Consider the following 20,398-nt stretch of genomic DNA (forward strand, 5'->3'; position numbering starts at 1 on the left):
GTGAAAGTTCTATTCACCTACAGCATGGGCACCATGAACTGAGCTGAGTGTCCTCACTGTCTTCCCTCCTTCTCTTATTTAGGCTCTGTATTTTTGAGAATCAGACTTGGGGTTTTGATGTAGTCTATTTCCTTTGTCCTTTTCAGTTCTAGGTGTAACCAGTGGAGTTCCCAGCCCTCTCAAACCATAGTGACCTTAGAGGCAAGATTTCAATCCAGATTCGCAACCAGTATAGCAGGGAAGCCCTTGGAAGTCAAAATATCCAGGACTTAAGCCCAAGGGTGGCTTTAGATTTAGAACTTGTTGGGACTAGGCTTTATAGGAACTGAATTAAACCATGAACCTAATTGGCCTTCCCTGCCCAGAGACTGAGGTAGTGTTTGTATGTGTATGGGGGAACAGGAGGATTAAGAACCCACATGGTGGGTAGGTAGGAATATTTATAGTTTCTTCTTGGTATATTTTTGAAGCAAATATTCTTTTATGAAGCCTAATCTGACTTTTAATGGTTAAATGGAACTGGGGTGCAAGACTTCCACCTTAAAATTGGGAGAACACTATTTGTAGTGGCAAGAGCCAATGGTAGAGAGACTAGATATCTCTAAGCCCTTTAAGACTGCTGGAGAACCATGGGAGGGGGGTGAAATGTAACACACTTGTCTTCTAGGCAGTGGGGACCAAGGTGGGCATTGTTATGCATGCAAGGAACGATAGTTTAGGATTGTGGAAGACTGTCATGGGGGTATGTTGAGGTTCTGGGCAATCTTTACATAAGGACACTGAAGTATATAGGACATAATGGACAGAGGAAGATAGAAAACACAAATGTGCCAGAAAAACAAACTACCCTCCTCTTCCTCCTTCACCCCCCCCCCCCGGCCCATACTTACACCCTCTGCAGATTGTGCCTAGGAGTCCAACTACTCTTTATTGATTCCTAAGTGACTAAGACTATGAACATTGTGAATTTTGTGTAAGACATTCCTAGCTCTTTCTCAAAGTACATAATAACTTACATAATAATAGGTAGGGTAAAAGAAAAAGACAGACAAGGGAGTTCTTTGCAGTTTCCCTAGAGTCTTTATCTTCTAGAATAACAGGTACAAAACAGAGTGACAAAGATTTTCACATTCTGTGTTTCTTCAGTCACCCAGAAGTTTCAGGATTATTCCTCACTTATAATCTTTGTATGGACCTCCCTACTTTTCACCCGGAGCTTGTTGACCTGGGACTCAGCAATGTCAGCCCGTTCCTCAGCTTCCTCTAGCTCATGCTGGATCTTGCGGAATTTGGAGAGGTTGACGTTAGACTGTTCCTCCTGAGAATGGAAATGAATTGTGAGAGAATGAAAGACTCTGATTTGAAACCTGAAGATGTGGATTCATATTTAGCTCTGCAACTTATAATTCACATGACCATGAGGAAATCATTGAACTCCTCTGGACCTTGGATTTTGAAACCATAAAATGAGGGGATTGGATTAGATAGTATCTAAGAGACGGGTGGGGAACCTGCGGCCTCGTGGTCACGTGACCGAAGGTTCCCCACCCCTGATCTAAGGTAACTTTTGTCTCTAGAACTTTTGATTCTTTGATTTGTCTTGAATCCAAAATCAGATAAGACCTGAACCTCTCAGTTTATTTTATTTTTAGGTTTTACATTTTAGAACCATCAAGACTCCTATAGAAATCATCTTTAAAATGTTAGGATTAATTTCCTTGATGTTTTTCAACATATAATAATGGAAAGAGCACTGGTCAGAGGACCAGGGTTCAAAGCCCACTTTGGACACTAATCCTTGTGTCCTTAGAAGTCATTTAAAATAATAATAACAACAACAATAATAATAACTTAGTGTTTATGTAGCATTTTAAGGTTTACAAAGTGCTTTTATACATTTCTCATTTTATCTTCATGACTCTAAGAGATAGATGCTATTATTACCTTCATTTTATTGATTGAAAAATTGAGGCAGACAGAGGTTAAGTCACTTGCTCAGGGTCATGGGACTCAGGCCTATCCTAACTCCAGATCCAGCACTCTATCCATTGTGCCACCTTGTTGCCTATTGGAATCTTATTTATAAAATGAGACTAGTTGACCTTTAAGGTACCTTCAGTTCTCCATCTATGACCTTATTGGATTTTTAAACCACTAATTGGCAATTATAATTAAAGGAAAAATTTAACAGGATGTAAATTTGACACCCAAATAAATAATTCCAAGTTCCTAAGTTTATTTTTATGAAATGCAAAATGGGAACCAGGCAAAGAAAACAAAATAAAAATGCTTACCAGCTATGTGATCTGATCTTTCCTACATCATTTAAGTCTTGATTGTACATTACTACCACCTTACACTATCTACATTCTACATTTGTGAATTCAACAGTTTAATTTAACAAACATTTACTATGTGCAAGACAGTCACTGTTCTAGAGTGACTGGAGATACAAACAAAAAATGAACATAGGCCTATTGATTGGCCTATGCCTAGGCCATCATCCATAGTTATCCTCAAATGGAAAATTTTTATGTGGATTTCCTAAAACTGTGATAAGGTAATATGAGTTCAGAAAACAAAATAAGGCAAGTAGAGAAATTCATTTGTGATATCTGTAAATAGGGTTAATCTGTACTATTCCTGAGTGGAAACTTTCAGGATATAAGTGCTCAGCCAGAGATTGAATCACTTAACCTGCTCCTGTCACTCCTGAAAAAGGCTTTTTGATGTTACTGCTCTGCTGGTAATAATCTCTCCCCCTCCATTTTCTATTTCTTTCCCTTCCTTCCTTGGCCCCCTTTGTTTATTTCTTTCTTCTTTCTACTTAGCTCTGGAACTGAACTGATCCTGGAAACAGAGGTGAACAGCGAGCTTTGAGCACATCTTCAATCTGAAAAGCAGTGTGGTATCATTGAATCAGTATTGATCACTAAATCAGTATTGAATTTAGTGTTAAAAGTCCTGGCCCTTCCACCTAGTAGTAGATGGGTGACTTTGGGCAAGTCACTGACATTCTTTGTGCTGCATTGTTCTCATCCATAAAATGGGGATATCTGTACCTCCTTCACAAGGTTATTGTGAGGCTTTAAATAAGATGCCTCGTATAAAACCCTAAAAACTTAGAGCTGTACAAATAAAAGACATCATTATTTTGAGCAAATCTGTACTCACAGCTTCCTCTGCTTGTCTCTTATATGCTTTCACTTTAGACTGCAGTTTGTCCACCAGGTCCTGAAGCCTGAGAACGTTCTTACGATCTTCTTCAGTCTGAAAGATTTTGTAAATAAGTGGGTTATTTGAGAATCAAATATTTATTATATTTACAAGTAGAAATATTTGTAATTCCACTGTAGATTGTGGCAGAACCCAGAAAGTCTCTTCCCCTTACCTGGTAAGTGAGCTCCTTCACTCTCCTCTCATGTTTGCGCAGACTCTTCACAGTTTCAACATTGTGTTTCTGCTCACTTTCAACCTCCCCTTCAAGCTCACGCACCTGAGAAAGGAGAGGATCTTGGCTCAGCGTGAAACTACTGCCAGCTACTCTTTGTTTCATTTTGTTTTGTTTTAGGGGTTTGTTTAAAAAAAAAAACTTTTGCTGTGATTGAAATAGCACAAAAATTGCAGACATCAGGAATACGTACTCTGGCCTCCAGTTTCTGGATCTGCTTCTTTCCTCCTTTCAGGGCCAGCTGCTCGGCCTCATCCAGGCGGAGCTGCAAGTCCTTCACGGTCTGCTCCAGGTTCTTCTTCATCCGCTCCAGGTGGGCACTGGTGTCCTGCTCCTTTTTCAGCTCCTCAGCCATCATGGCTGCCTGGTTAGCAAATAGACCGAGGCAACTATAAATGTCAAGTAGTCGTATAAGTAGATCAAGGAGGGAAATCAATGTGTTTTCTGCTCACATCAGTGATAGCCTTCTTGGCCTTCTCTTCTGCATTTCGGGCTTCCTGAACCGTGTCTTCCATCTCACCCTGGATTTGGGAAATGTCTGTTTCCAGCTTCTTCTTGGTGTTGATCAAGCTGGTGTTCTGGGTAAAACAAAACAAAAACAAAAGCAAAAAAAAAAATTGTCATTTTTCTTCTTTCCCAAAAACTACTGGAGATCATAATCTTTGGGAAGAGGTGAGGGAGGATTAGGTAGACCTGTGACTTCATCAGTGGGAAGAACTTCAAGAGGAAACTCCCTACATCCATACCTCCATATTAGAAAATCAGCTGTAGCATATAGTGTTGTAGGGTTGCCTGGGGATACTGAGAAGGTTAAGTGCCTTGCCCAGAGTCACACAGCCACTGAGTGTCAAAGTAAGGTCTTCCTGACTCCAAGACTGGCCATCTATCTCTATGCTATGCTGCCTCTCAGAGACTATAATTACAATGCTTAAAATGCTTTATAAAGTCAGTTATTGATCATTAAAGTTGGATACATAGAGGCACTCCTAGTAGGGATTCAATGCAATTCATTAAGTATTTCTGGAGTGGTTGCTTTATGCAAAGCACAATAGCAGGCCACCGAGGTAAGTTGCAAGGATAGGTCCCCTCACCATGAAATTTATATTCCAGTAGAGCATGATGATACAAAGCTAAATAAGTATAAGTGAAATAAAGGATGTATAAAATACTATATGGGTAGAAAGGAAGAAAGAATTACATTCTGTTAAAGGAAACAGGAAACAGTAGGCCTTGAAAGATGAGTAAAACTTTTAAAGTATAAGGCAGAGGAAAGACTAAAAAATGACTGGAAAGATGGTAGAAACATTAAAGAAATGAGAAAATCAGAATATATAGATGTAGGTGACAAAAATTTAATTTTGAACCTGTTGAGTTTCAGGTATTTGAAGGAAATAGGTGGAGATGTCCATCAACTGATAATCTAAAAATCTAAAAAAAATTAAACTTTTTGCCCCATAGAAACTCCATAAAAGAGTTCTGACAAGTATCTAGATATGTGTGAGCAGGATCTAATTAGAATTTTTCCTTTTTTTCTATTCTTCCAATAGATTATTGTTGTTGTTCAGTCATTCAGTTGTGTCTGCCTCTTTGTGATCCTATGGAACATAGCATGCCAGCTCCTTCTATCCTTCACTATCTCCTGAAGTCTGTCCAAGTTCATATTCTTTACTGCCATGACACTATCCATCTCATCCTCTGCCATCCCCTTTTCCTTTTGTCTTCAGTCTTTCCCAATATCAGGATCTTTTTCCAATGCCTCTTGTCTTCTTGTTATGTAGTCAAAGTATTTAAGTTTCAACTTCATATTTAACCTTCCAGTGGATAGATCTCAATAGAGACTTTGCTGTAATTGTGCTCACCTGGGTGTGTAGGAGTTGCACACGCTCACTGGCATCCAGAAGCTCTTGTTCTGCTATCTTCCTGCTCCTCTCAGTCTGTTCCAGAGTTGCCCGCAGCTCCTCAATCTCAGCCTGCAATAGGTTGGCTCTGCGCTCCACCATGGCCAGCTGCTCTTTCAGGTCCTCCTGGCCTCGGAGAGCGTCATCCAGGTGGATCTGGGTGTCCTGGGCACAAAACAAAGACTGTTATACAGCACGTTCTCAGGGCTCAGCTAAACCCAGCCATTCAGGGACAGCTCCATTTACCTTAAGTATTCCTTGGGTATTTCTGTAGTTCCTTAGGGCCTCTGCAGCCATTCTGTTGGCATGATTCAGCTGGATTTCCATTTCATTCAGATCTCCCTCCATCTTCTTCTTTAACCTTATAGCATCATTCCTGCTTCTGATCTCAGCATCTAGTGTGCTCTGCATCGACTCCACAACACGGACGTGGTTTCTTCTCAGTTGATCAATTTCTTCATCTTTTTCAGCGATTTTCCTGTCAATTTCAGACTTAACTTGATTCAACTCAAGTTGGATGCGCAGGATTTTCCCCTCTTCATGTTCAAGAGATGCCTTAATGAAAGTCAACAATCAAGCGAGTAAGAGAATGAAAGAATTCTGAGCCCCCAAGGCACCACTATTCTCCACATATTTATTCTGTATCTTTCTTTAGGTCATTCTATAACTACCCAGAATCAAACCTAACTCCTTTCTGAATGTACTAGTCTACAATCTGCATATACCTCAGCTTCTTCCAAAGCAGCCTGAAGTTCGCTCTTTTCTTGCTCAATTTGTTTCTTTACTTTCTCCAGCTCATGGATACGTTTGCCTCCCTCAGCGATCTGCTCAGTCAGGTCAGAAATCTCCTCTATGGGTGGACAGGTAGGTAGAGATTGAGTGAGACAGATGGAAAAATGTAAGGGTCTTCCAAGTCACTGTTCATCAAGCAAGTGAAGGGGACTCACGTTGCAAGTTCTTGTTCTCTCGCCTCAGGGTTTCCAGGTGATCCAGTGATTCCTCATAGGCATTTTTAATCTTGAACAGCTCTGTGCTAAGGGAGCGAGACTCCTTCTGAGAAGCTTCTAACTCAGCATGAGTTTCCTCATATTTCTGTTTCCATTCTGACAAGACCTGAAGAAGAATATATATTTATCAACCTATTCAATGGAGGAAGTTAGAAGAACTGAGTTCATGTATATAATCAACTCTAGTTGACTTGGAAGGATATGTGTAGTAAACAAGATTAGATAATAGAAATCCACAGATATCCCCTTTAAATTATTTGGAGTAATACATAATTTTAGGACTTCTCACAGCTATTTCACTTGTTGTTATCAATCTCATCTGTCCCTCACACATCTCTTATATGATATAATCTAAACACAGGGAGAGCAGCATGACCTACCATCCAGGCATTCTGGCAGCATATGGCCCAGATTCATATAGCTCTGTAGACATGAACCACCTCTATTAGGGATCATATGCACATACATATATATACAGGTGTGTGATGGTAAATGCTTAAGAACTAGTGCTGGGGGGGATGGGGAGGGAGCACACATAACAAACTTTAAAGTTTAACCTGCATTATTAACATTCTCTCCATCACTTTCTCTTGCAATATAAAAGCCTTGATTCATAGGTTTGCAGATTTCCAAGGTATAAATGATTCCACTGAAAATTTAGCAATAATAGCTCGAGAACGCATAGGTGCCCATTCCAGCACACTTCTGGAACCCAAACAAATAATCCTGATGCTGATAATAGGGAATTGACTATATAAAACACAAAACTTAGTGTGAAATACCTTATCAAAATTTCTTTGCTTTTTATCCAGGGCTGCACAGGCTGCATTTGTCCTCTCTACATCAATCATGAGATCCTCCACTTCATTCTGCAGCCGTTGCTTGGTCTTTTCAAGGGAAGCACATTTGGCATTCACAGCTTCTACGTGTTCCTCAGCATCCTGTAGACGCTGGGCCAGCTTCTTCCTTGAAAGAGAAGTTTGCAGTTCTGATTAGTGACCATAAGCAGAGCTATGTGTTTTGGAGCACTGTGGAATTATGAAGTCTCTCTCTCTCTCTCTCTTCTGTCTCACAAGTACTATACTTGACTACCTAACTTAGAGTTGGTAGGAGTGGTCATGCATTTAGTTGCAAGAATAGTTTTTACAAATTAGGATAGATTTGTGAAAATGATTTGAAGAAATAAAAGAAGAAATGAAGAAAAATAAAAGAATAATCATTTTTCATTTCATGAATTACTTCCATCTATGTGTTGACAGCTCACTCATTCAGTAAAGTAGAAATACTTAGTAAGAATAAATTGGGAAGCTATCAGATGGGACTAATTAATAACATCCACCTAACAGACTATATTAATCCCCCTCCCAATACTCTAATACTCAGAATTCCCACTCTAGAGAAACTGAATTTGCACTATTTACTACTTGTATTATTTTCATATTATGAATTACAAAGTTGACTTGGGAATGTGTTCCATGTGGCTTGACCTAAATGTCAAAATTGTTAGTTACAGCTCTGTGCTAGTGTAAAATGGCCACTCTGTTCTGTCCAGGGAAGCCAGGCAATCTGTGGAAGGCCATTCTCCTGATCCACAAACTGGATTAGGTTATTTAGATAATTATCTTCATTATTTATTAACATATTCTCCTTCCCACTAATTATAGCAAGCATACTTGGCCTCTTCCAGTTCTTCTGTACGCTGAATGGCATCCGTCTCATATTTGGTCCTCCATTGGGCGACCTCGCTGTTGGCCTTGGACATTGCCCTCTGTAGCTCCGCCTTGGCTTCCTGTTCCTCCTCATATTGTTCCCGTAATAAGTCACAGTCATGGCGGGATGACTGTAGGGCATGGGCCAGAGCATTCTTGGCCTGTGGAAACAGTGAATTTAATGTCATTATTATATTTGCTTATTGGGCATTTGAACCAAGATTACTGATTCCTCATCAATAAAGAAAATCTCTATATTTAGGCTAAGGGAATCACTGAAGACTACCTTTATCTCCTCTTCAAGTTGCCTCTTCAGTTCCTCAATTTGTTGAGTAAATGCTTGTTTGCCTCTTGACAGCTGAGAAACTAAAGAGTCTTTTTCATCAAGCTGACGAGAAAATTCACCTATGAGGGAGGGGAGAAGGAAAGGGAACAACTTAAACAGCCTGGAAATATTTACATTTTAAATTTAAAAACATGTATCAGAATAAAAACATCTTTTAATGACTTTTTTTTTTGAATGAGCAAAATGGTCTACAGAGATTTATGAATATCAAATTAATGGAGGTAGATGTGGATTTAGGAGTAAATACCTCATCAAGTCTCTACTATGTTCAAACCACTGTGCCAGTGTCATTCACCTTTTTGGGGGCACATGACTGTTTTTTCACAAGACTATTTTTACACTGACTACCCACAAAACATTTTAAAAGGGAACATTTTTCATTGAATTTCTTTCTATTAGGAGATAGTAGTGATATAGTAAAAAGAACATGGAATTTGGAATTAGTAAAATGTGGGTTCAAATCTTAGTATTTACCACCTGTGCACTTTTACCTCATTAGGACTATGTTTTCTTTTTTTGTAAAATGAGAAATTTGTGCTAAATTATTTCAAGTTGTCTGCCAGCTCTGAATCATGGGATCCTGTGCAATGAAGTATGATCTAGTACAGTGGTTCTCAAACTCTGGCCTATAAACCACTACTGGGCTTCGAGACTTTTTAGTCCACATGCCACTAATATCATCTGTTTTTTGATAGGAAGTTATGTGAATAATTGGTAAAGAAAGAATAAAACCAAAATCTGCTTAACTTGGGTTCACCAGTCTTCTAAAGACCACATTTAAGAACATAAGCTCTCTGAGATAGGGATTGTTTAAGTTTTGGCATTTATATTGCCATCACCTATCTCAAGGGTTACTGGATTGGATCAACTGTTGTCCCAATTTTCCAAAAATAGGAAAATAATGGAGTCTACATCTGTAGGATATTGGACTTGACTTTGGTTTCTACCAAAATTCTGATCAGTGAAGAAAAGGAAATAATGATCATAAAGCATGGTTTCATCAAGAATATAGGTCATATAAGACTAATCCTACTTGCTTTTTGGCAAATCTTTTATGCCGTGCTTATGAACATGATGTGGGCAAGATGAGAGTGCAATTAGATGGATAGAGATCTGAATGACCAAAGAGTAGTCATTTGTTTAATGATATCTTAAAGAGAAGTTTCTAGTGAGTCACAGGACTCTGTACTCGGCCTTGTTTTTTTTTTTTTTTTTTAATTTATGACTTTGTGACTTGGATAAAGAGAATGTTTATCAAATTTGCAGATAACACACAGATGGGAAGAATAGTTGCCCAAATATTGCTCAGAGTCAGAATCTCAAAAGATCTCAATGGGCTAGAATGGTTGGCTATCTAAAAGATGAAATTGTATAGGAATAAATGTAAAGTCCTGTACTTGGGTTCAAAAAATCAGCTACCCAAGTAAAAGATGGGGAAGGCACAGCGAGAAGACAGTTCTTGTGAAAAAATATGTAAGGGTTTTTATTAATAAAATTTGATCCTTCTAAGGTATGTCATCTTTCTTTTTCATACCACTTAGCTTAGTCACTTATCATAGACTTTGCTTTCCTCCCCCACCTCCCTCTACTAGATTATAAGCTCCTTGTTTCATCTGTTTATCCCCAGTTCCTAGCACCATGTGTATTGTCCATAGTAGCTGCTAGTGAATACTTATTCAATTGATTTAATGCACCAAACTTTTAAAACAATTTGGAACAAATAGTCCAAGATGGGCACCAGTAAATGACTTACCGGACTCAGTCTGTAAGCGCGCTCTCTGGGCAGTCAGATCATTGATCAGGCGCTGCTGCTCCTCCTCCTTTGATTTAAGTTCACTAAGTTGATCTTCCAGAGTGCGGCATATTTTTTCAAGGTTGCCCTGCATGCAGAATTATAGAAGGCACTGTGATCAAATCCAATCGATACATTAAAATGAAAGACCAACTGTTTCATCAAACCAAAGTTGGTTGGATGACCAACTGTACTGCTCACTACTTGGAAAAGCCATTTCACCTCTAGGCCTCAGTTTCCTCATCTATAAAAATAAGGGGATTGGGCTACATGATCTCAAAACATTAAATGAAAGTATGCTTATCTAAAGTTTTTGTAGCAGGCAAGACATTTATTTGTTAGAAGAATAAAGTACGTTGTAAACAGATAGCACACCTTGAAGTCAGGAAAACCTGGGGTCAAGTCCTGTCTCAGGCAATGGGCAAAACATTTAAATTATCAGGGCTCTATGCAACTCTGTAAGTTGAAGAGAATGTGCCAAATTGTTTCAGGGAGTTTCCTCACTGCAAAGCAGTGTTGTTGTAGGAGTTCCCAAAACACTGAGAACCAGTGTAGGTGGAAAGAGAGTTAGCTAAACTTAGCAAGCAGGAAATAAAGGAGCAAGGCATGGTTCTCTCTTTTTCCTTTGGGAGGCAATCAGAGTTAAGTGACTTGGCCAGGGTCACACAGCTCATGCTGTGTGAAGTGTCTGATGCTGATTTTGAACTCTGGTCCTCCTGACTCCAGGTCCAGTGCTCTATTCACTGTGCCACCCAGCTTCCCCCATGATTCTTTTACTAACTCATCTCTCATTGTCTTGGTTTTCTTAGCTGAAAAACAGATGATAATACAGTCCTTGCATCTCTAACAGTATTTGTGAAGATTAAAGAAATAATTGTAAGAAATTACCTTCAAAACTTTAAAATTTCATAAAATGCAAGGAATTATTACTATGTAAATATAAATAATAGCTTTTAAATGAGTAGAGTTGAATTTCAAAAGTTTTGTTTGAAATGAATTTTGAAAGATGATGAATTTACTATTCGGGAAATTGTACATTTCCAGTTGGGAGGGAACTCATTTTAACCAAATTCTTCATTTTACGGATAAGAAAACCGGGGCCCAGGGAGTTGAAGTGACTTGCCCAGTGTCTCCTTTGTCCTCAAAAATAGCTAAACTCTTTTTGTCAGGGAAAAAAGAAACATAATAAATTCACTGTAAAATGTTACTTTTTCTCAGGGTTGATGGCATTGTTTATACTGAAATGAGTGATTTTTAATTATAGAACTTGAGATATTATGAGACATTGCATTGCTTATTCTGATTGAAGTAAATACAGGGACCTGCCTTAGCTTTGGACACAGATTCCATATTGCTGGCAAGATCGTCGATCTCCATCTTCATTTCACTCTTCTCCTTCTCCAGTTTCTGTTTGACCCTCTGCAGGTTGTCGATTTGTTCCCCAAGCTCAGCTACGCTATCCGCGTGCTTCTTCCGCAGAGTGGCCGCTGTGGCTTCATGCTGCAGGGTGGCCTCTTCAAGGTCCCTGCGCATCTTCTGGAATTCAGCCTCTCGCTTCTTGTTCATCTCAATCTGGGCTGAAGTTGCCCCACCAGCTTCTTCCAGGCGCTCGCTGATCTCCTCGAGCTCCCTGGAGAGATCAGATCGCTGCTTCTCAGCTTTTGCCCGAGAGGCGCGTTCTGCCTCGATTTCCTCCTCCAGTTCTTCAATGCGAGCCTAGCAATAAGGGAAAGCACAGCCATCAGCTCCTTCCTGTCAGTGGATGTTTTCATGGGGCGTGGAACCCGTGGAAGTGATGATTTTACCTGCAACTCCTTGATCTTCTTCTGCAACTGCATAGCCAATGCTTGTTCGTCTTCAATCTTGCTTTGCAGGTTGCTCATTTCAAACTCTTTCCTTTTAGAAAAGCAAGACATGTTTCGTATTTTGTATTTGTACTTAAAGCAAAAGTTGAAAAAAATTCTCTCCCCCCCCCAAGAAACAGTGTTCCTCACCCACTTACTTTTTGAGCTTTTCATCAAGCTGCTGTTTGTCATTTTCTACATCCATGATGGATTCCTGGGCCAATTTTAAATCTCCTTCAAGTTTTCTCTTAGCTCTCTCCAGATCCATGCGAATTTTCTTTTCTTGTTCCAAAGACCCTTCAAGCTAAAGGTGAATAATTAAAGGAATACATGACAATTCCTGCTGATAGCCCCTTTCTTCTAATCCCCAAGTTCTCTAGCTTACTCCATAAGGGTCTTAGTTCAGAAGTTCTGGGGTCATCTTTTCCTCTTTCTTGCATTTTTTTTTGGCCCTCCTGTTGAGTCAGTCATCAAGTTCTACTGATTCTTCCTTTGCATTATCTCTACCTTATCTGTTCAATATCTCTTCAATTCCACAATATTTTTAAAATTAAATATCCATTATGTTCAAGGCACTAAGCTAGGGTACTGAGGCTAGAGAGAAAAAAACAACAAAATAGTGCTCCTGACTGAAAGGATCTTCTTATTCATGGGATATGGGTTATGTTTGATACAGAAATAGGTATAACCTTGGTAAAATCAAGGAGAGAGAAAGCACTAAAAATGGGATTAGGGTGATGATCAAAGAAGGTTTCATGGAGGAACCAGTGCCTGAACTGAACCTTGAAGGACAACCATTCTGAAAGATGAAGATGAGCAAGAATTATATTCCAGAAATTGGGGGATGGCTAATTGTGGAATGTATTTAATATGTAGAAGCTTAAAATGAAGTCTTAAGTTTGGGAAGATCTAGTAGTTCACCTTGTTTGAACTATGGATTATAGGAAGGGAAATCACATAAAATAAAGCTGTAGCTGGGGAGCCAGATGACAGAGACCCTTAATGGCAGGGTTAGGAGTTTGTATTTGGTCTTATGGGCATTGAGAAACCACCAAAAGGAATGACCAAAGGAATGACAATGGTCAGTCCTGTCCCTTAGAAAAATTATTTTGTCAGATCAGTTGGAGAGACACTAGAAACAGTGACATTAATTAGAAACTGTTATAATAATCCAGGCAAGAGATGATGAAGTCCTGAGCCAAAGTGGCAACTGTGTGGTAAAGAGAAGGGGATTCAAGAGAGAGATAATATAGAGAGGGAGAATTGATAAGAAGACCTTCTGATGACTCTACAATAAATCAATGACCCTTGCTTCCCTAACTTCTGTTTGTTCTAAACTTACTATTTGTCTCATGGAGTTAACATTTGATCATATACTTTCTCTCTTCCCTCTGTAATATTAAAAATTCCTTATGGGTGAGTATTTATTCTATGCTTGTTTTATAGGCTTCCCATAATGTCTACCACTATTGGATATGCAATGGAAGCAGTACCCGACTTGGAGCTCTGGTCCATGCTCTTCAAATGACTTGCCCTGTGACCCTGAGCAAGTTACTTCATTCTTCAGTTTCTTGATCTATGGAGTAGGGTGGGGAGTGATTGACCTAAATCAACTCTCAAGTCCTATACAGTTCTGGATAGACATCCAATAAGGAAGTTTTAAAAAAAACTCTGGGTAGAAGATAGAACTATATGATCTCTCAATATGCCTTTCTCACTTCTCTAACACTCCAGGAATTTATTCTTAAAAGTATAAAATACTTCTCAAGACCAGCAGACAAGGGATAAACATTGATTGATCAAGTAAACATGGTTCCAAACTGTTTGTCTAAAATAAGAACATTATTTTCCTTTACAATTTTAGGCTTACATCATCCACTTGCTGCTCCAGCTTGATTTTAGCTTTGGTCAGTGTATTCACTTTGTCCTCTTCTGCCTGCAGGTCATCCAGGGTCTGCTGGTGGGCCTCTTGGAGGGCTTTCTTCTCTTTGGTGAGCTTAGCAATGTTTTCATCCAGCCCTGCCATCTCTTCTGTGAGGTTTTTCACCTTTGTGAGGGAAAATGCTTTTGTATTATCATGCATTTAGTATCATATTTGCACATATCATATGCATACTATAAATTATTTCGTTTTCATGGGTGTTATTTGTACCTTGTTCTCAGTAGCATGTTTCTCCTTTTCCACCTTGGCCAGTGTCAACTCAAGGTCATCAATGTCTTTCTTGAGCTCTGAACATTCATCCTCCAGTTTCCTTTTCTTGGCTGTCAGTTCAGCATTGATCTCTTCCTCATCCTCAGCTCTTTCAGTCACTTCTTTGATTTTAGCCTCAAGTTGGATTTTGGTTTTGATTAGCTGGTCACATCTCTCCTCAGCATCAGCCAAACTATCTGCTTCCTGAAAACAGTATTAGATTTTTGGTTTTTCTGATGCTTAATATTATACCAAAAACTTATATTTTCTATTCATTGGTTTACTTGGTTTTACTCAGTCAAACACATGTAAATAAAAAAGATTACTTGTGGCTCCTACTACAGGGCCAATATTTGTTTAATTGAATTAAGGCCCTACCATTTGCTAGGCACTGGGGAGTAGAGACATAGAGAAATATGTAATCTCATATTATTTCCTAACACATGATCCATCTCTGAATTATTCATGGGGAACTTAAATTAGTAATTATTAAAAATTCTAGAACTTTATTTCGGCATTCTTAAATTTAATCATTAGCAATATCTCTCTTTATTTAATATTCATCTTCAGAAAATAAGTAGTACATGGCTTTCTTTGACATTTGGATGGTGTAGATGTCTACATCTTTCTCTAGGGTGGGGCAAAGGGGCAAGGAAGTATCAGACAAAGTGATTGATACAACTCAAACAGAGAGTAGGTTGCTATTAGAGGTCTTTTCTGGAAATGGCATATGGGTACCCAAGAAAGAAGGCTTAGAAACAGCAAGGGTCACACTGAAAATAGCCTATGTGCTGCTCTGGCTTGGGAAGAGAGATAAAGGTTTGATACAAATAGCACGCATGTTATTTGGGAGAAGGCTGCTGCGATCTGCTTACATATAACTAAAGTGAAAGGAATGGAAAGTTATGAAGATCAAATAAGACGATGAATTCAAAGCACCATATAAATGTACACTTTGTAAATTATCACAAACATTATTATGTGAGTACAAAGATCAAAGCTCGAAACAATTATCTAGCCAGAGATCTCACTCATTAACAAGATCTTTCCCCTTCAGCACTATCAGCAATAATTTTTTGTCACATGGATTTGTCAATAGTAAACTTATTCAGAGTACATTGCCTGTCCTCTTTCTCTGGATGAAACAAAGCTTAAGTTTTTTTAGTGTTTTATTGATTACAGAACACTTTTCTACATATTATCTCATTTGATTCTGGCAAGAACCTCTGTAAAGGTAAACAATAATAATGAAAGTCAACATTTCTATGGATCGTTAAGTTCACAAAGTGTCTTCCTTACAACAGCCCCGTGGGCTAAGTAGCATAAGAATTTGTCCCATGGTTTTGGAATTAGGCTGATTGAGGATCAAATTCTGCTTTAGGAATTTACCAGCTATGTGATATCAACAAACCACCTAATCTCTCTGAAATGATTTCTTAACTTGGAAAAAATAAGAGTAATAATAACATCTATCTTAAAGGGCTATTGTGAGAATGAAATGAGATAATATATGTAAAGCCCTTTGCAAAAATGAAAATCCCAGATAAATACAAGCTTTAAACCTTGCAAAGCACTTTACAAATATTATTTCATTTTGTCCTTGTGATAACCCTGGGAGGTAGGTAATATTGTTATCTGTCTTTTCCAGAAGAAGAAATTGAGACAGACAGAGATTAAGTGACTTACCCAAGGTCACAAAGCTATTAAGTGTCTGAAGTTGAATTTGAACTCAGGTTTTCCTGATTCCAGATCTAACGTTCTATCTACAGTGCCATCTAACTGACCCAGAGGCTCAAAGAGACCAAAGTCAGTGGTAGAGTGGTGAGTGGTAGTTAAGTGGTGGAACCAAACTCCAATACCCTTTCCAGTATATCATGCTGTCTCTGAGAATCATGGTTAAACCAGACCCTTCTGAACACAAATACTACTCCACTTTTTCTTTAAGGAAAGAAATGATGCTGCGTATGAGAAGAATCACTGGTCTACGACTGCAGGAGACTTGACAATAAAATATTTAAGAAGCAGCAATGAAGAAAGAAGCATTACATTTATTTTTTAAAGATCCCTAAGTTGAAAACTGAATCTTTCTCTTTTAGACTAGGATTCAGTAAAGTGATGTATGACACTCACAGATTGAACTTGGAGCTGCAAATCATTTTTCTCTTGTGTCAAAGCTACCATTTTTTCTTCCAGCTCTTTCCTTTTTGCTTCAGCCTTTGCAAGGCTTTCTTTAGTTTTCTCAAACTCTTCCTTCATGTTGGCCATCTCTTTCTCTGTCTCTGCACTTTTGAGCAGGGGCTTGATTTTGAAATACAGCTTCATCCAGGGCCAGTGCTTGACATTCATGAAGGAACGGACATTGTACTGGATGCAGAAGATGGATTCTCTGTGATATGATGAAAATGCATACAGTTTTTGTTAGCTGGAATAGCTCTCTGAGAGGGTACAGGGAAGGGAGATAGGGAAAAAAATTAGGTGATGTAAAAAAATCAATAAAATATATTAAAAATAAAATGTATGATAGGTCCAAGGTACAAATAGAATGGCAGACCAATTTAATTATTCTTGTGCCATTTGAGCTAAACAAATAAATTCATTTACCTTCTTTCCACCATCCTTTGGTACTCCACTCTTGCTAAGAAACCCCGACATCTGGCTTGAGTTCGAGTAATAAGTTGTGCCAACTTGTCATCTCTCATCTCCTCTAGGAGACCCAGAAGACCAGCTTTGAAGAAGACCTGCATGAGGGAGTCATTACAGATCATTGGTTTTATTCTACAAAAAGCAGAAGCTGACTGGATCTGGTTCAGGTAGATTTAACAGAGTTAGTACCTTGGTGTGGCCAAATTTATACTGGGTGTGGTCAACATCTATAGAACCAAGAAGCTTCTCAGAAGCTTTCTTGCTATCAATGAATTGTCCTTCGGGAATAGCGCTTGCATTTAAAACTTTGTATCTGTTGAAGTAAAAAAAAATATATATATATATATATATATATATATATGTATAAGAAACTGTTGTCAATAAGTGATTAGATCTTCTCTTCCCATCCCACTGTAAAAATGAAACAGACATTAGGCAGTATGGTTTTTTTTTGGCAGCATGATCATACAATAATGGTATTCTCCTACTTATGATTTTTTGTTACATATAAAAGGTAGCTTTATTCTCTAGATTTACTGAGTTAAAATTTGTTGCTTATATCATATTACATTGATTTCTCTCTTTTGCCATAAAATCAAAAAGCTATGTCCTTTTTTCTAGTTCTAAATCTAGAACTAGAAGGGAAAATGAAGCCCAGAGAGGAAATGACTTATTTGAAGACACCAGAAGAGTCAGCTAGATGGTGCAATGGATAGAGTGGCAGGCCTGGAGTCAGGAAGGCTCCTGTCCATGAGTTCAAATCCAGCCTCAGACACTAGCTGTGTGACCCCGGGCAAGTCACTTAACCATGTTTGCCTCAGTTTCCTCATCTATAATGTGAGCTAGAGAGGGAAATGGCAAACCACTGCAATATCTTTAGCAATAGAACCCCAAGGGAGTCACAAAGTGTCAGGTATACCTGAAAAATTATACAACAAAGGGTCACAAAGGTAGTCATGTTTCAATCTAGCTCCTTTAAAGCCAAACCCAATGTTTTCACTGCTCATTTTAAGAGATTTTTCTTTAACCAGGAAAATTTGTACTGGTAAATATCAACTACTTTGGGGTAATTCAGAATGGAAAGAGGCTGACCTCTGTTTGAAGTCAGCATACAGGATTCTGCTTGGGAATCCTTTCCGGCAGATTCTGATGCCTTCTAGCACACCGTTACACCTCAGCTGGTGCAGGACAAGTTCATGTTCCATAGCACCTGAAACAATCAAAACTCATGTGGTTACCATACCTCAAAACGAAAAGCTAAAAGTCAAGCTGTGAATTTTAATTCTTGAGTTCCTTACCAGGAGTTTTGGTTTCATTGGGAATGATGCACCGTACAAAATGAGGGTGAGTGCTCCTCAGGTTGGTCATCAGCTTGTTTAAATTCTCCTAGGAGGCCATAATAATTGAATTAATACATCATTTCATTCAAATGCAATTATTAGAGATAATTATCATAATCTTTGACACGGACTAATATGAAAAAAAATGTCCAAAAACTATATCCGAAGTGACTCAATCCATTACTGGTTCTGTCATTTACTAGCTGTATGACCCATTTGGCAAGTCATTTTATATTTCTGGGCCTAAGTTTCCTCATCTATAAATGGAGGAGTTAGACTAGTGGTCTCTAAGATACCTTCCATCTCTAATTTCTGTATTCTCTACATTCCTTCTCTATCCCCACATTTGCTAAGAATTATACAACCATATTTTTCTAATAATTTCAATTTTTCTAAGCATCTTTCTGGGTCTCAGTTCTCTCATTTGAAAAATGAGGAAATGGTGATATTTAAAGTCCATTGCAACTCTTAAGGTAAGATATTAGTATACCATTTAATATTTCTGCAACCACCTAATTTCAGCGCCATGTCAACTTTCTAGTGAAATGTAAACTCCTTATGGGTATGGACCATGCGATTTAAAAAGTTTTTCATCCCAGTGGCACAGGCATGTATATTAGATGCTTAATAAATGCCTATTGAATTATAAAGAATATAATCACCTTTGTTCATTTACTGATTCCCAGTTTTCAGCTATCTCCCATCTTTTATTTCCCACCGCTGAAAAATTCTCTCCATTTTACTGTGACTTTCATAATCTATTCTCTTCTCTACAGAGCCCTCCTCTCCCCACATATCCATGGGATCCTACTCTTTATTAAGTATCAATACTTTATCAAGATCTTAATCCTACTATTTTTATCTTTATCTGTTGAGCTGTCTTCTAGCTTCCACTGCATCCCATCATTTTTTAGCTTCCTATCATTTGCCAGGCACTGTGTAGATACTTAATACATACACTCACACATACAACACTATCTATCTATCTATCTATTTATCTATTCTACTCTTCTAAATACCCTTTTCAAGGAATTTATTTTCCCACCAACTATATGGTAAATTTTAGTTTTTTTTGAAACATTATAGAGAGTAAATAAAGATTGTACCCTGAAAAGAGCTGACACAGTCTGGAAAGATGAACCCTTCTTCTTGCCACCTTTCTTTCCTCCACCAGCCTCTGAGGGAAAAGAAAACACAGGTAATTAAAGTCTACTTCCTCCTGGGCAATTGTAGCTCAGCCCGTATAAATTTAACAAAATATTAACTACACAGAAAATTACCTGCTTCAGCAGCAGTTGCCCCAGTGAAGAGGTAAGCTAGAGTTTTCATTGAGGATTTCTGGTACAGCCCAACCACGGTCTCATTCAGGGGGTCCTTGTTCTTGTCTAGCCAACCAGTAATGTTGTAGTCCACAGTTCCAGCATAGTGGATCAGAGAGAAGTGGGCCTCAGGCTTCCCTTTGGCAGGCTTGGGCTTCTGGAAGTTGTGGGATTTGCCAAGGTGCTGCTCATACAGCTTGTTCTTGAAAGAAGTGTCTGTTGCCTTGGGGAACATACACTCTTCTTCTAGGATGGAGAAAATCCCCATTGGCTGAAAGGAGGATAATAGAGACATGATTATTATCTATGTTTAAGTTGAGATGAAACATACAGCATGGTACAGTGTTAAGAACACTAGACTTGTATTGAGAAGACCTAGGTTCAAATCCTGCACTGGTATTTCTATGCTGTGTGACCTTTGAAAAACCACTAAACTTTCCTGGGCTTTAGCTTCCTTATCTCATCTGTTGGACTATGTGGCCTCTGAAATTCGATGCCCCTTGTAGCACTACATCTCTGATTCTCTGATTTGGTATGCATATAGAAATAATAGTCTAAGTTAATTAATATTAATCAAAGTATTTTTTTCTTTAATTTGTTTGGGTAAGATTTCAAGGATCTGCTATGCTTATTAATAACTTATTGAAAGGCCTCAGAATACAATGTCCACATGCCCCAATTTCCATTAAAAAGTGACCTAGAATACAAAAAAAAGTTCTTACCTACCAAAAAAAAAAAATCAAAACATTCCATCCCATTAATCCTCTTTTTAGGGAAAAGAAAGCCTATCTATCTATCCATCCATCCATCTATCTATCTATCTATCTATCTATCTATCTATCTATCTATCTATCTATC

At 38.4% G+C, this 20,398-nt stretch overlaps 1 protein-coding gene across 2 annotated transcripts in view; it reads right to left on the reverse strand.

Annotated features, from left to right (window-relative positions):
* Nucleotides 1-1,081: 1,081 nt before the first annotated feature.
* The window catches only part of LOC114034439 (myosin-1), a 34,767-nt gene continuing 15,450 nt past the window's right edge, over nt 1,082-20,398 (reverse strand). For both annotated transcript variants that reach the window (XM_027850118.1, XM_027850117.1), the window contains exons 14-38: nt 19,502-19,811; nt 19,328-19,398; nt 18,180-18,267; nt 17,974-18,091; nt 17,071-17,194; nt 16,840-16,976; nt 16,369-16,624; nt 14,200-14,442; nt 13,918-14,094; nt 12,206-12,351; nt 12,009-12,099; nt 11,530-11,919; nt 10,165-10,291; nt 8,352-8,470; nt 8,030-8,226; nt 7,139-7,322; nt 6,297-6,462; nt 6,075-6,199; nt 5,596-5,904; nt 5,311-5,514; nt 3,904-4,029; nt 3,645-3,815; nt 3,392-3,496; nt 3,175-3,270; nt 1,082-1,318 (exon numbers count right to left, since the gene is read on the reverse strand). In XM_027850118.1, the coding sequence (XP_027705919.1) occupies nt 1,166-1,318; nt 3,175-3,270; nt 3,392-3,496; nt 3,645-3,815; nt 3,904-4,029; nt 5,311-5,514; nt 5,596-5,904; nt 6,075-6,199; nt 6,297-6,462; nt 7,139-7,322; nt 8,030-8,226; nt 8,352-8,470; nt 10,165-10,291; nt 11,530-11,919; nt 12,009-12,099; nt 12,206-12,351; nt 13,918-14,094; nt 14,200-14,442; nt 16,369-16,624; nt 16,840-16,976; nt 17,071-17,194; nt 17,974-18,091; nt 18,180-18,267; nt 19,328-19,398; nt 19,502-19,811 (4,233 nt within the window). In that variant the 3' untranslated portion in view covers nt 1,082-1,165. The remainder of the gene's footprint in view (nt 1,319-3,174; nt 3,271-3,391; nt 3,497-3,644; nt 3,816-3,903; nt 4,030-5,310; nt 5,515-5,595; nt 5,905-6,074; nt 6,200-6,296; nt 6,463-7,138; nt 7,323-8,029; nt 8,227-8,351; nt 8,471-10,164; nt 10,292-11,529; nt 11,920-12,008; nt 12,100-12,205; nt 12,352-13,917; nt 14,095-14,199; nt 14,443-16,368; nt 16,625-16,839; nt 16,977-17,070; nt 17,195-17,973; nt 18,092-18,179; nt 18,268-19,327; nt 19,399-19,501; nt 19,812-20,398) is intronic.

The sequence above is a fragment of the Vombatus ursinus genome, unplaced genomic scaffold (assembly GCF_900497805.2).
Source record: "Vombatus ursinus unplaced genomic scaffold, bare-nosed wombat genome assembly UNPS02008996.1, whole genome shotgun sequence".
Classification (NCBI taxonomy): domain Eukaryota; kingdom Metazoa; phylum Chordata; class Mammalia; order Diprotodontia; family Vombatidae; genus Vombatus; species Vombatus ursinus.